We start from the raw sequence: 15,034 nt of genomic DNA on the forward strand, positions 1-15,034 counted from the left end.
TGTAATTTTACATGTTAAACATGTTCACATATGAACAGAATTCTAATTTCATTTTCACTGGTATTAACATTTTAATGTTCAAACTGATTTTGAAATACTGTTAATCTCACAGCAGCCACTGCGTAACCCCCGTCAGAATGAGGTGAGGGTTAAAGTGAAGACTGAGGGTCAGAAGAGAATGGCTGTGAGGAGTGGTTTTCTGCAGTGCTGGATGCTCCTCTACAGTAAATCTGCAGTAAATATCCTTTGGGACAAAATCCATCCAAGCGTCCAGGCTTTTTACTGTCCTGCACCGAAGTGGTGGACCGAGCTTCCCCTGAGTGTCTGAACAGCAGAGTCCAACGCTCGCTGTCCTCAAACCCAGACTGAAGACCCTCCTCTTCTGAGAGGACTCAGTGTGCAGAGTGTAGAGTGTGTGGAGGACTGGGTCTCCAGACTGACTTCTGGATTTAGTAGAGTCTAAGATTAGAGGATCTTCTGGATTTAGTAGAGTCTAAGAGGATCTTCTGGAGTCTAGTCTGTATAAACTACATAAGAGTATTTACTGAGTGACAGTGAAGCTCCTCTGGAAGTGGCTCTGGTTGGGAGTCGTCACCCAGGGGTCCGCCTGTAAGCACTGCAGCAACAGGTGACCAGAGGAACAGCAGCGTCCCCACAAGACTCAATTACAGCCCCGTTAACAACACCGTAACCAGGAGCTCCGATCCTCCCTCCAGCTCACTCTCCTCTCAGAGTGGCAGAGCGCTCCTCTGTGTCTGAGCGGGCTGGTGGAGCTGCTGTGGTGCTGGAGATGGAGGTGGAGGTGGACTTCAGTGGAAAATGGGAGATTTATGAGCAGAGCGACCCGGAGGAGTTCCTCAAAGCCATCGGTGAGTTCCTCCAACATCTCCCTCCAGCTTCTGCTCACCTTCCTACTGTACTGGTGCTACTGGTGTCCAGTTAGGGGTTTCTAATAAAGTGGCCACAGTGAGAAAGCACAAGGTGTGTGTTCCTGAATGAATTGTGTAAGGTCTGTGTGGGACTGTGAGTAATCTCACAGTACTGCACTATTTCCAAACCCGCTCTAGGTGTTACACAAACAGCTGGGTTATTATGGGGTATTAAAGACGTGCACTCTGTCTAGTCAGGGTGAGCTGAAGAGAATACTAATGAAAGAATCCAACCCTCCAACACATCACCTGCACTCTGAAAGAGAAGAACATCCTGAGCCTCTAAACCAGCCTAAAGGAATCTGAACCTAGGAGTCAGACCCTGTAGAGAATCATGTAACTCAACCTGAAGACCAGGTGCTTCATACTCGTCACTCTCCTCAGCCTCTGCCAGCTGCTCCAGAGTCTTTCTCAGTCTCCGAAGGTAAGCTCTGAGTTTATTCAGTAGAACAGCAGATTTCTACAGTGCACTTCTGGCCCACCTGGGTCCAGAACAGCAGCTGGGAGGCTCTCACTGTTAACTTTGGGGGTCTTGGTTACAGTAGCAGTGTGTAAAACTACCTCCACCATGTTTGGAAGCTGTACTTGAGCCTGGCTAGCTCTCACTGTGAGCTGAAGCTGATCTGCTTCTAAACTGGGCTCTATTACGCCACCTAGAGGAGATTTGGATACTATAGGTGGAGATTTGGATACTACACATAGGTGAATATAGAGTTAGAGCTTTCAGTTCTACACCCTAAGTTCTTCAAGGCTTCTGTACTAAAGGACCTGGTTCTGTTAAAGGGTCTCCTGTGTAAATCAGAAGATCTGCTTATCTTCTCAGTAAATCACTGATATCAGAATAAACACTAATATCACTCCTACAGAAAGTGGTGGAGGTTCTCCATCACTGTGTTCATCATTAGAACATCTCCAGAGTTCTCCTCATGGAGTCTAGTATTATTTAGAGTTCTCCTCAGATCAACACCTGGTTTGATGGTAAATCAGGGCTTAATGATGGTAAATCAGGTGAGCTGCTGCTGCTGCTGCTGCTGCTGATGAAGCTGAACACATCCTTCACGCTGTGCTGGCTGGACTGGGGGGCGTCCAGGAGAACCCTGGAGGAACCGAGCTCTGTTCTTCAGACTAGCTCACCGACAAGCTCTCACTACTTTCTTTCTTCAGAATGAGAAGCTCTTGTTTCTTCTTTTTACTGGATTCATGTTCAGCTACTTTATCTGATCTGAGGAGATCTGGAGCTTCTACAGATCACAGTTCTGCACATACAGTAAATAAAACCTCCCTTCACACTCAGCATTAATGCACTCTCAGCCTCAGCCTGTGGTCAAGAGTGAGTGTGTGTGAGTGGGAGTGTGTTTGTGTAGAGAGGAATGTATACGGCTACTGCAGACAAGCCAGGTGTGTCAGAAACGCAACCACACACACCTATACACACTTACACACCTGAATGGAGCTGCCACGCTGATGTTCCCACCCACAGTCCAGTGTGTGTCCAGCTCTTATCCTGCGTTCATCCTTTAGAAAACAACAGTAAGGACATACAGCCTGTAGAGATCCTCTCACACCCAGCTACTGAGGTCTGAGAGAGGAGAAAGACCACAGGGCTCGTTCTGATTGGCCTACAGTGACTCAGTTACACCCAGTGTGTGAATCACCCGCTCATCATCAGGCCGGCCCGCAATCAGATACTCACATTTACCAGCATTCCAGAATAAAAAACAACAGAGTAAAATGTCCTTACTCTGAGTGTATAGATAATGAAGAAAATAAGTTTGTCATCTTCAGGATGATAGCACAATTGTGGCATAATGGGAATATCTTGCATAATTCAGATACATGAATTAGGAATTGAGCAGGGAATTATGGGAAAATGGTACAGCAGAATTTCCCCAAATTTGCACTGGTGAAGGTGAAGACCTCCTTCTCTTTAATGACTGTGGAGTCTTAGAGGCATTATGGGAAATCATGAGAAATGTGTGTTAAGGCAGCAGGACTTTATTATAAACGAATGTATAAATGGTTCAGCTGAATTTTGCATTTTGAATTTTGCAACTTTTCCCAAACATGTGCATAAATTTTTACTTTCCCTTAAAACCTCTGTGAGCACTTACCTCCACAGCCCTTGTGCCATGGAGGTTGCATTAGCATCCAGACATTATGAGGCAAAATTATGCAGAACATGTAGACATCCTCTCACCTCCGATTTTGCTATAATTTCAGATTCAGAAACTCATAAACAAACATTAGCTGCTTATTTCACACTCCGCCTGGACCTAATCTAGCAGTGGTGTTCGTTCTCCTACAGCACAATCCTCATTACCTGCTTTACAGATCGACAGGGGTCTGTGTTTCAGTCCTGATATGAGGTTTATATCTTCTGCTGAAGTTCCTTCTAGATCCATGTTAACATCTCGGTTCTCTCTGCAGGGTAAAGGATGACACCCAAAAGTAGCCTGGGACCCTTTCAGCACTTTCTAGCGGTCCTGGTTCTGCTGCTGTGTTTTGGAGCAATATTCTTTGTGTACTACAAGCCGACCGTGAGCTGGTTGACGTGCCCCAAGAATACAGTGCCTGTTCATGAGGTTTGTATCGATGTGTGCCTCGACGTCCTGCAGACTGAGGAGCTTGCCCAAAAGCAGAACATCACCTCTGCTCTCAACTACACTTCACTGAGGAACCAGCTATCGTCGAAGAAAGCAGCAGTCACAGAAGAGTACGGCAGGACAGTATTGGGGTCCAGCACCATCGTGTTGGTCTGGCCGTGGCCGTTTGGGTACAGTTTCGATGGCGAGTCCTGCGGCCCCCTGTATGGTATCACGGGTTGTCATTTAACAGATAACAGAAGCATCTATGACAGAGCCCATGGAGTCATGTTCCATGCCAGGGAAATTTACAACGAGGTGCCAAACCTTCTGAAAATGACACGACCTCCACTGCAGAAATGGGTGTGGATGAACATGGAGTCTCCAGACTTTTCAGTAAGACTGCCTGGGCTGGATAATGTGTTCAACCTGACCGCAAACTACCGGAGAGACTCGGACGTCTGGGTGCCTTATGGACGCATCGTGGAAGCTTCCGAGGAGGACAAAGCCTTCCAGATACCACAAAAAGACAAGCTGGTCTGCTGGATCGTCAGCCACTGGGAGGAAAAGCTCTGGAGAGTCGAATACTTCAACGAATTCAGTCAACACATCAACGTGGAGGGCTACGGACGACACTTCGGGAGGTATATTGACAATAAAGATTACACTAAAGTCATCTCCAGCTGCAAGTTCTACCTAGCGTTTGAGAACTCCGTCCATAAAGACTACATCACAGAGAAGCTCTTCAACCCACTGATGCATGGGACGGTTCCTGTGGTTCTCGGTCCTCCCAGGGAGAACTACGAGGAGTTAATTCCAGCAGATTCCTTCATCCATGTGAATGACTTCAAAACAGCTAAAGAACTGGCAGAACATCTCAAACTTCTGGACCAGAGCCAGGAGATGTATGAGCAGTACTTCACCTGGAGGAAGCACTTTGTTGCGAAGAATTCAGACTTTGGTTTAGAGCACGCCTGTCGAATCTGTGACCACATCCGACGCCACAAAGAATACAGAGTGTTCAAACACCTCAACACATGGTACTGGAGCTAGCTACCCAGCTAGCTTACTGTCAGCGTAATGTGCTGCTTTCAAGTTCTTTGGAAGGGGTTGCTACGTGGTTCCTGTTTAATCACGTGGTTGCTAGGGTTCTGCTAACCAGTTACTACAATATCTCAAATGGTTTCTAGGGTGTTTTTCTTTGGTTCCTCCTCAGAATGGTGTTACAGAGTGGTTCCTGTTCTATCCCATCAGTTTATAGAGTAATAGCTGGTCACTTCAGTATCCCAGTTGATTGGCGTTTGCCATGCTATCCCCTGTGGTTCCAATTATACTGATTAATGGTTTCCACAGATTACCAGGTGGTTGCTGGCAGCTATGGTATTTCTGGTGGTTGCTAGGGGATGGTTAGGCAGCATGTGGTTGCAGTGGTGTTTCTAATCAGTTGCTGTGGTATCTCTGATGACTGCTAGAGTATTGATAACTGTGGTTCACAGCATTACTACTGTATAATCAATCATTTCCTACTGTAGAACCTGAACACAGCAGGTTACAGTAGATCAGAACAGCATCATGGTCAAAATTCAGTGCTGTAAACTCATGTAAACTCAGTAAACGTTTATCCTGTAAATCAAAATACGCTCATTTAGTAGCAGTTTAAATAATAATCCTTCATTGCTAATATGGTACATTTTCCATTATTTCCAGCTCAGATACGAGTGTTTATCGTCACACAGACTGGAGGACGTCTGTATCGCCACCATAACTGTAGATAAACAGACGTATGCTAGTGGTCCGTTACCTCTCAGCTGGTAAACAGGCCGCCTGTGAAGATGCAGTAAACTGACACCAGGCGTGAAGCGCAGCGTAGAGAGCTGTATTTCCTTCAGCTTAGACGAGTAGAGAGTAATAAGGAACCTGAGCGAATACGTCCCACCCTGCCGCCATGCTGTGGGCCTGCACTGCAGAGAGCTGTCTGCTTCCTCAGCTAGCGCTAGTGTGCACAGCGTCACCAAAACTAGCTACTTTTACATGAAATGTACAGATTGTGTTTTCAGGCAACAGTTAGTGGATAACATCATCAGTTTGGTGTAGAAGTAACTTTACTGGATAAACGTTTGTGTGTGTGTCTGCCTGTAAAGCTAACTAGCTTCGTGGCTAGCTAGCACTGGCCTGTCGCTTATTGATCTCTTGTTAGCTATTAAAATACATTTATGTCCTTTTTTAATGTTTTCGAATCTTAAACAATTATAAAATAAAGGATTTTTTGTGTAAATTGTGTAAATTTGTATTATTATTTTACCATTAAATATGGTGTTAAATAAACACAGTGAAGCCTTAGTTCAATATTTGCTGTGATATGAACAATGGCAGTGCTGTGATTATTGCTGTAATAACAGTTACAGTATGTTATAGTTACTGTGATTAAATGTACAGTATGTATGCTGTGACATTTCCTACAGAAACTAACTGAAGCAGAACTGCTGATATTCAGACGGTAGAGCTGACCAGGGATTTGGTATTCTAGGTTTATTTTACATCAAAGCTCTGATGGAACAATTTTAATATGGATTAATAAATCTGTAATAAATCCTGATCTGTCAATCGTTTGATTGTCTGCTATGATGACTCAGTTTTAATAAGCTGCTAACTTCACTCTCTATAAAAGTCTCCTCTGAGTGAGTTAGCACAGGGCTACCGGACATGCTTGACCCCAGTTCACTTTCCACAATGGCAGCAGATCTACAGCACAGAGGGCATCTGAAGCTTTGCCAATAGATACATAAAATAGATGAAATATTGAGTTATCATATAGAGAGCTAACATATATATATATATATATATATATATATATACAAACACTATTTTCTCTCTCTCTCTCTTTCTCTCTCTCTCTCTCTCTCTCTCTCTATATATATATATATATACAAGTTTAATGTAGAAAGTGCAGAATGTGCTAAACTGTAAAACTATATATGTACATAGTTGGGAATAAATTGGGGAGGTGGGGATGAGGTGGGGTGATGATCATCCAACATCCTGACCTCACTAACACTCTTAAGTACTTTGATGTTGTACAGTTTAAAAAAAAAAACTATACAATGATAGAATGAGCAGGTGTCCCTATACTTTTGTCCATGTAGTAGATATATATATATTGCATGTTTCCACTATTTGCTGTAGGGGCTTGCAGTAAGAGATGTTGTAATTACTGCCTCTACAGTAAACGACCTCTTTAACAGGGTGTGTATCCCACTGTGGGAGTCGTCACCCAGGGGTCCGCCTGTAAGCACTGCAGCAACAGGTGACCAGAGGAACAGCAGCATCCCCACAAGACTCAATTACAGCCCCGTTAACAACACCGTAACCAGGAGCTCCGATCCTCCCTCCAGCTCACTCTCCTCTCAGAGTGGCAGAGCGCTCCTCTGTGTCTGAGCGGGCTGGTGGAGCTGCTGTGGTGCTGGAGATGGAGGTGGAGGTGGACTTCAGTGGAAAATGGGAGATTTATGAGCAGAGTGACCCGGAGGAGTTCCTCAAAGCCATCGGTGAGTTCCTCCAACATCTCCCTCCAGCTTCTGCTCACCTTCCTACTGTACTGGTGCTACTGGTGTCCAGTTAGGGGTTTCTACTAAAGTGGCCACAGTGAGAAAGCACAGGGTAGGTGTTTCTGATAAAGTGGTCAGTGAGTGAAAGCACAGGGTAGGTGTTTCTGATAAAGTGGCCAGCGAGGGGAAGCACAGGGTAGGTGTTTCTGATAAAGTGGCCAGTGAGTGGAAGCACAGGGTAGGTGTTTCTGATAAAGTGGCCAGAGAGTGGAAGCACAGGGTAGGTGTTTCTGATAAAGTGGCCAGTGAGTGGAAGCACAAGGTAGGTGTTTCTGATAAAGTGGCCAGTGAGGAAGCACAGGGTAGGTGTTTTTGATAAAGTGGCCAGAGAGTGGAAGCACAGGGTAGGTGTTTCTAATAAAGTGGCCAGTGGTGTGTTGTAAGTGTATGTCTGGTGTGATGAGGTAAGCTGTGTTTTCAGCTGCTCCTGATCTGATGGTGAAGATGATGAAGGAGGTGAAACCCGTCACCATCATAAAGCAGGAGGGAGACAGGTTTGAGGTTTCCATTAAAACTCCGCTTCGCACCAATACCAACTCCTTCACCATCGGCCAGGAAGCCGAGTTCACCGCCATGAACGGCATGAAGTTCAAGGTAGCCATCACCAGAGGGGCTGAGTGGGTGGGGCTAAACTGCTGTAGGTCGAATGGGTGGGGCTATTTGTGCAGCTTAGTTGCCATATATAGACTGTATATAATGACATCACTTTATTACAAAATAAAAGTTTGATCATTTTTTTATGATTTGGCATCTTGAAAGTATTGTAAGTGTTTTTCCTGTCCTCTCTCTTAACGTCAGACCACTGCTCAGCTGGCCGATGGGAAGATGATCATAGAGACAGATAAACTCAAAATTGTGCGGGAGATCCAGGGAGAGGTCATGGTGGAGGTGAGAACATCTAAGCACACGTTAAAGCAATCGTTCAGGAAAAAACTCAATTAAACAGTAGTTTGAATTCATATATTCATATGATTCCATGTGTGAAAAACTCATTATACTATCTCCATTACTATCTCTCTCTCTCTTACCTCCAGACCTTAACAGCTGGCTCTGCTACCCTCATCAGGAAAAACAGAAGAGTGTGAAACACATTTAAAACACCAATTAATTAAATGACATTAAATTAAAAAATATTAACAATACAATCATTTTGAATGTTTATTTATTTTGTTACTTCGTGATATTAATTATACATATTAATTTTATTTCAAACAATAAATAAATGTGGTGGAAAATGTTGTGTTTGTTATTTACATCTGTATAATTTATATTTAAATACTTCTGTATTATTTATGAAATATGTCAGATGTGTATTTTAAACACAAAAATAAATAAATATGGTGAGAAATATGTTGTGTTTGTTATTTATTCTATTTCATTTAGCATCAAATAAGTATGATACGATTCTCCAACAACACATATGTATTTTTAATTGGTTAAACTGCTCGTTTTCCTGGAGCTCTTTTATCCTCTATAATAAAAGTCTTGTTAGAGACTTTTATTCTGACGTGGTTCCGCAGTTCGGCGCCTCGCCGCTGGGTGGAGTCTGTGCGAGCGAGGCTGCTTTAGCTGCAGCGCGTTAGCAGCGTGGAGGATTAATCAGATTATTATTGATTAATTTAGGCGATTTGGAGGTTATTGATTAACCATGGCGAAGTATATGAGACCCCAGAACAGCTCTCTGTTCATCCGGAACATCTCGGACGACTCCAGGTAACGCGCGGAGCCCAGGCTTATTCAAACTGATCTCCCGGGTTAGCTTAGCTTAGCACAGCGTCGCCTAACCACGTTGATTCATCAGGATGGAGGTTAATTCACACTAAATCTGAAACCTGGGCAGAGACAGCAGGAGAAAAGGGGCCTGTGTGTTAAAGCAGAGCACCGCGCTCGTATCTGCAGCGCTGCGGGAGTTCACTCCGCGCTCAACGACCTGGATCATATTAGCCGAGACGTTAACGTGGGCTGGATCTCAAACACCCCCCTGCTCCCTACATAGTGCACTACAAAGACCACGAAACGCTCCAGTGCAGGTGCAGAGTCGTCGGGCAGCCTGTGATTAAACTTGACGTGCTCTCTTCTGGACGTATTATTCGCCACCTGAGTGTACCAGCCGTTATTCTGTGCCTTACATAGTGCACTAGATAGGGTGTAAGCAGCCGTTTGAGACCAAGCCTCACCCTCTCGTTCACTGCTGGTGGTGTGTAGAGAGGAGCTGCAGTTCTGAGCCTGACTGTGTTTACATGGGTTTAGAGGTTAGATGAAACATAAACCCAGTTTATAATGTTTTAAAGTAAAATCTCTCATTCATGCTACTTTATATATGTGTGTACACACACACACACACACACACACACACACACACACACACTCTGAGATACAGGTACTAAGTTATGTATAAGTGAGTACTGAGGGTAATCGGTGTTGGGTTAGTGGTGTTTAGGAGCTTGAGCAGATCCTGCTGCTGTTTAAGATTTTTATCAGAAATGATCCGGTTTCAGTTTACAGGAACTTCCTGTATTAAAGCTGCTCAGATCTGTTTAGATAAAGTCTCAGTAATTAAACCCAAAGCAAATATTCATCCAGTCGACCTTTTATTGGAGCTGAAATGTAGCATTATTTACATCGTTATTTATTATTGTTGTTTTATCACTGTAATAATGTTATTGTGGGATTTCACTCTGTGTGTGTGTGTGTGTGTGTGTGTGTGTGTGTGTGTGTGTGTGTGTAGGCCAGAGGACCTCCGGAGAGAGTTTGGTCGTTATGGGCCCATTACGGACGTCTACATCCCCCTGGACTTCTATTCCCGTCGCCCCCGAGGGTTCGCCTACGTTCAGTATCCTTTACAGCACTCGTGGGACAGAGGGAGGGAGTAGTGGATGGGAGGGGAGGGAGTAGTGGGTGTGTGGGCGGGGTTAATGTAAATGTAAGGAGTCCAGACTGTGATGTCACACTCGTACCCTTCAGGAACACCTTTTAAGGGTGATGAGTACACCTCACACTGTGTGCGGTTCCTGCTGCGTGCTGAGGCATTGTGGGTAGTGTAGTGTTGTATGAGTTCAGTTTCCCTAACGGAGACGCAGGTTTGAGGACGTGCGGGACGCCGAGGACGCCATGCACAGCCTGGACAGGAAGTGGGTCTGCGGCCGGCAGATCGAGATCCAGTTTGCACAAGGAGACCGAAAGAGTGAGTCCCTCACACTCTCACTCACGTTATTACTCAACACGACCCTGTGTGTGTGTGTGTGTGTGTGTGTGTGTGTGTGTGTGTGTGTGTGTGTGTGGATCAGCTTCTATTTACGTTAATTTGCAACAGCCTCCAACATCTCTGATACAGTGTAAAGAACAGCTGCAGATTCTCATTATGGAGAAGTGGAGTTCTCCTGCAGTTCAGCACCGAGGAGCCAGAGGGCGCTCATTGTTGTGGGAGGGATTTGCTTGTTCTGTTGGCCTGAAATGGAGGAGGAGTAATCATAATAATAATAATAATACTAATAATTATTATTATTATTATTATTATTATTATAATCGTTATTATAAAAAACAGTATAAATATAATTCGAGTGAAGATTACATATTTTCATTATTAATGTTTATTACAAATTATTATTATTATTATTATTATTATTATAGAATTTGAGAACCAGTTGTATTTAGTAGCATTCTCAAGCATCTCTTGTGTTTATTGTAACCTGTACATTTTGTGTGTGTGTGTGTGTGTGTGTGTGTGTGTGTGTGTGTTTCAGCTCCAGGTCAGATGAAGGCTAAAGAGCGCCACTCTCCCTGTAGCTCCTCTCGCTATGACGACAGCCGCCGCCGCCGCTCCCGCAGCCGCAGTTACGACAGGCGGGGCTCCCACAGTCCATCCAGCAGGGGGCGCTACAGGAGGTCTCGCAGCCCTCGGGAGTAAGTTTCAGCCGCTCATCGTGCACAAGTCATAGCGCCCCTACCAGCTCTGATCACAGCTGTGCTGACCACACTGACCACAGTCCCAGACTTGCGCCTGTCAGGTCACAGAACCCTCGGCTCTGAATCCCAGCAGGTGACCTTGGTCTGATGGACTCCTCTTTAGTTCAGGTTCAGGTGATTTTACCGTTGCTGAGCCGGGAGGAGGCCGAAGCTGGATCGGAGTCGTAATTCGAGCTGTAGTTCATTTCCTGTTGTATGTCTCGTTCCAGGTCCAGGGGAAGGCGATGCAGCAGGCGCAGCAGGAGTAGAGATTATGAACGGTGGGTTGATGGTTAAAAAAAGTCACTTTTTGTGTTGTAGTTTAATTTGAGTTCTTATTGGTGCCGTTCTGATCAACGGCTCTCGTCCCTCAGAGAGCTCGGCAGTTCTACAGGTCTCTCTTCGTCTTCCTTTCTTTAGAGATTATTGATGGAAATGTGGACACATTCGACACGATCATTTCTATAGATGATTCTACATCCTCTGATTATTAGACGCCTGTGTGAAGTTGTGGAGCATCATCATATTATTAGTTTCGTCTACATGGATTTCATATCTGCTCACATCAGACGAGCAAAAGGTCTGCTTCCTCAGCCCGGGTGCTCCCCTCACTACAGTTAGGACAGTTTGAAGAGAAGGAGAAACTGAGGAGACACACTGCCCTTCACACACTTCAGTTACTGCTCATTAATTACCTAATTAACCAAGCAGGCTCTTAAAACCCACTGTGCTGAGTTTCCACAGGGATTCTGACTGGGTTGGGATGTGTTCAGTACATCAGTACAGGATCAGAGATGTAAACGATTCTGTTATTTAAAACACCTCATCAGTCTGACCCAGACTTTCTGTTCTGTTTCTAGTTTAAGACTTCCTGGGAGGATCTTGGAGAATGAGGTTCATTGTATCATTGTTATAAAAGACTATTCACTTAAATTCCACAAATTTGGGACTAGCTACTATAAATCCCTTGGGTGGGTTTCTCCTATCCAGGGACTAGCTACAGCCAAGGCCATCAGTGGGACCCTACTATCCAATGGGCTACCTATAGTAAACCCCATGGGAGGGGGTCCCTACTAAACAGGGACTAGCCAATGCCACTCTTGGGACCTTACTATCCAAGGTCTAGCTACAACAAAGCCCACAAGTCAGCTCCTACTGTTCAGGGACTAGCTACAGCCTGTTCCACTGGTGGGACACTACTATCCAGGGTCTAGCTACAGCTAACCGCACCAGTGGGACCCTGCTGTCCAAAGTATTGGCTAAAGCCAGTTCCCTCGGTGGGACCCTACCATCCAGGGACTAGCTACAACCAATCCCACCAGGGGGACCACTCTCGCGAAAGCTCCTGTCGTTGACACAGTTGTATAGTGACTGACTGTGTGTGTCTCCCTGTCCCTGCAGACGCCGATCATCTCGGGATCGCCACCGATCTCGTCCAGACAGCCGCAGCCGCTCCGCCTCCCCAGCTGAGCACCGCCCAAAGCGGACTGACCGCAGGGGGTCGGGCGAGAACCGTTCGCATGCCCACGCACACTCTGGCTCCAGGTCCCCGAGTCCACCGGAGCAGTCTGAACCTGCTGACCCCCAAACAGACGTCCAGGACTCAGAACCTCAGGAGACGCAGTCTCCATCAAACACACGCCTTCACACAAACTCCAACACACACTCTCCACCTCGCTCCGTCTCTCGCTCGCTTTCCCGATCCAGATCACGCTCGCGCTCCAGATCCTGGGCCAGGCGACAGTCTTAAGGAACTCTGGAAGGTCTGACGAAGCAGAGGCGTCTCTTTAAAGCGATAGTTCTGCCAGAAATTCCCCCAGTTTTCTCTCCTTGCCTGTAAAGTAGTGGATCAGCTGAACGGTGCTTACGCTGTGCTCACACTGGAGCCATGAGGCTGATGTAGCTTAGAATGGAAGCCTATGTACACCAATTAGCATCGCAAGGCATTTGTTCTGGTTCTAGATACAGTGTCAGAATCCACATGGTCCAGTCTGTTAGAGATTACTGAACACCTCCATACGCTTGGAGGCAGGGGGGGACCGGGGGGGATCTGAATTTTAGCGTAACTATCGCTTTAAGCGTTAATGTGAACGTGGAGGCTGGAGGGGTTCCTCCTGCTCTGTTTCAGCTCAGCACGGCAGAGCTGGGGGATCAGCCCTTTCTGGATGTTCTGATTGTTTGAATAATGTTTAGGCTGTTTTTGTGTTTTATGAGGAATGGATAAGGAAAACGACGCTTCCTGTCGTCAGCTCTCCGAGAGCCCAGGAGGAGCTGGAGTGAAGACAAACACAGATCTGAAGATCATGAATGTTGTCCTGGTCTGAGCTGTAGGATTAACTCGTTTTGGTGTTTGTTTACTTTCTATTTATGTAGAGCTGCAGTTCAAACGTGCATGGAGTAACATTTTACATTATAAAGTAAAGAATCCTAAATTAAATTAGGGAAAGAAAGTCGTTGGCGTGAACTTTGTTTATGTGTTAAAGCCGGCCGAGCCGGATGGTTGATCCGGCCAGAACGATGGACTGTAATGGTGTTTGAGTTGGGATCAGGACGGCTGCCTGGAGAACGCTGATTATTCCTGCACCCTCAGTAACCTTCACCGAGCTCAGAACGAGGTTTTGGGGAAATGTCTTATTTTTGCATCTTAACAGTGTTCGGGTGGTTCTGAGATTTCACTTTCTTACTGTAACTTTTCTAATTTTGTTGTTGAAGCTCAGATGTTTTATCTGTGAATAAGAGCTTTTTACATTGATGCGGAGAAATAAACGGGAGCGTTTTCAGATACAGTGTGGACTCTCAGTGAAGACTGCAGATACTGGGTCATCATTAACCTTCAGCTCCTGATTCTCTTCTCTGAGTTAAAGTTGTGTTGTATTGGTTCAGCCCCTGAACTGCTTTACTGTAGATCACTCCCCTCACTCCAAAAGATCCAAACAAGTACCAGTGTACAAAACACAGCATGTACTGGTTTATATCTATTACGGTGGATTCCAAATAAACAGAAAGTCAGTGGTCAGTGAGAGTGTCTACCTGTAATTAACTCTATATAACATTAGAATAAACCCAAATAAACATAGTCAGTGGTCAGTGAGTGTGTACCTGTAATTAACTCTATATAACATTAGAATAAACCCAAATAAACATAAAGTCAGTGGTCAGTGAGAGTGTCTACCTGTAATTAACTCTATATAACATTAGAATAAACCCTAATAAACAGAAAGTCAGTGGTCAGTGAGAGTGTCTACCTGTAATTAACTCTATATAACATTAGAATAAACCCAAATAAACATAAAGTCAGTGGTCAGTGAGTGTGTACCTGTAATTAACTCTATATAACATTAGAATAAACCCAAATAAACAGAAAGTCAGTGGTCAGTGAGAGTGTCTACCTGTAATTAACTCTATATAACATTAGAATAAACCCAAATGAACAGAAAGTCAGTGGTCAGTGAGAGTGTCTACCTGTAATTAACTCTATATAACATTAGAATAAACCCAAATAAACATAAAGTCAGCGGTCAGTGAGAGTGTCTACCTGTAATTAACTCTATATAACATTAGAATAAACCCAAATGAACAGAAAGTCAGTGGTCAGTGAGAGTGTCTACCTGTAATTAACTCTATATAACATTAGAATAAACCCAAATGAACAGAAAGTCAGTGGTCAGTGAGAGTGTCTACCTGTAATTAACTCTATATAACATTAGAATAAACCCAAATAAACATAGTCAGTGGTCAGTGAGTGTGTACCTGTAATTAACTCTATATAACATTAGAATAAACCCAAATAAACATAAAGTCAGTGGTCAGTGAGTGTGTACCTGTAATTAACTCTATATAACATTAGAATAAACCCAAATAAACAGAAAGTCAGTGGTCAGTGAGAGTGTCTACCTGTAATTAACTCTATATAACATTAGAATAAACCCAAATGAACAGAAAGTCAGCGGTCAGTGAGAGTGTCTACCTGTAA

At 44.5% G+C, this 15,034-nt stretch overlaps 3 protein-coding genes across 3 annotated transcripts; all 3 read left to right on the forward strand.

Annotated features, from left to right (window-relative positions):
- The first annotated feature begins 3,360 nt into the window (after positions 1 to 3,360).
- LOC140549618 (4-galactosyl-N-acetylglucosaminide 3-alpha-L-fucosyltransferase 9-like) lies at positions 3,361 to 4,564 on the forward strand. The gene has a single exon (XM_072673368.1). It carries the CDS (start codon positions 3,365 to 3,367, stop codon positions 4,562 to 4,564), a length of 1,200 nt encoding a protein of 399 aa, XP_072529469.1. The 5' UTR covers positions 3,361 to 3,364.
- A 1,957-nt stretch (positions 4,565 to 6,521) lies between these two features.
- fabp10b (fatty acid binding protein 10b, liver basic) lies at positions 6,522 to 8,201 on the forward strand. The gene is made up of 5 exons (XM_072673499.1): positions 6,522 to 6,526; positions 6,920 to 7,056; positions 7,538 to 7,710; positions 7,915 to 8,004; positions 8,151 to 8,201. Exons 1-5 carry the CDS (start codon positions 6,522 to 6,524, stop codon positions 8,199 to 8,201), a joined length of 456 nt encoding a protein of 151 aa, XP_072529600.1.
- A 465-nt stretch (positions 8,202 to 8,666) lies between these two features.
- Positions 8,667 to 13,916, forward strand: LOC140550200 (uncharacterized). The gene is made up of 6 exons (XM_072674041.1): positions 8,667 to 8,829; positions 9,845 to 9,949; positions 10,197 to 10,300; positions 10,860 to 11,019; positions 11,292 to 11,342; positions 12,463 to 13,916. The coding sequence occupies exons 1-6, from the start codon at positions 8,765 to 8,767 to the stop codon at positions 12,809 to 12,811; spliced, it is 834 nt and encodes a 277-aa protein (XP_072530142.1). The 5' UTR covers positions 8,667 to 8,764; the 3' UTR covers positions 12,812 to 13,916.
- The last annotated feature ends 1,118 nt before the right edge of the window (positions 13,917 to 15,034 follow it).

Source organism: Salminus brasiliensis, chromosome 2 (genome assembly GCF_030463535.1).
Source record: "Salminus brasiliensis chromosome 2, fSalBra1.hap2, whole genome shotgun sequence".
Taxonomy (NCBI): domain Eukaryota; kingdom Metazoa; phylum Chordata; class Actinopteri; order Characiformes; family Bryconidae; genus Salminus; species Salminus brasiliensis.

Excerpts from the sequence above, each read along its gene's own strand:
- LOC140549618 (XM_072673368.1), top strand. The coding sequence starts at position 3,365 with ATGACACCCAAAAGTAGCCTGGGACCCTTTCAGCACTTTCTAGCGGTC.
- fabp10b (XM_072673499.1), top strand. Across the intron at positions 7,057-7,537 it reads GGAGTTCCTCAAAGCCATCG|CTGCTCCTGATCTGATGGTG; the intron begins GTGAGTTCCTCC and ends CTGTGTTTTCAG. Across the intron at positions 7,711-7,914 it reads TGAACGGCATGAAGTTCAAG|ACCACTGCTCAGCTGGCCGA; the intron begins GTAGCCATCACC and ends TCTTAACGTCAG.
- LOC140550200 (XM_072674041.1), top strand. The coding sequence starts at position 8,765 with ATGGCGAAGTATATGAGACCCCAGAACAGCTCTCTGTTCATCCGGAAC. Across the intron at positions 11,020-11,291 it reads AGGTCTCGCAGCCCTCGGGA|GTCCAGGGGAAGGCGATGCA; the intron begins GTAAGTTTCAGC and ends GTCTCGTTCCAG. Across the intron at positions 11,343-12,462 it reads AGGAGTAGAGATTATGAACG|ACGCCGATCATCTCGGGATC; the intron begins GTGGGTTGATGG and ends CTGTCCCTGCAG.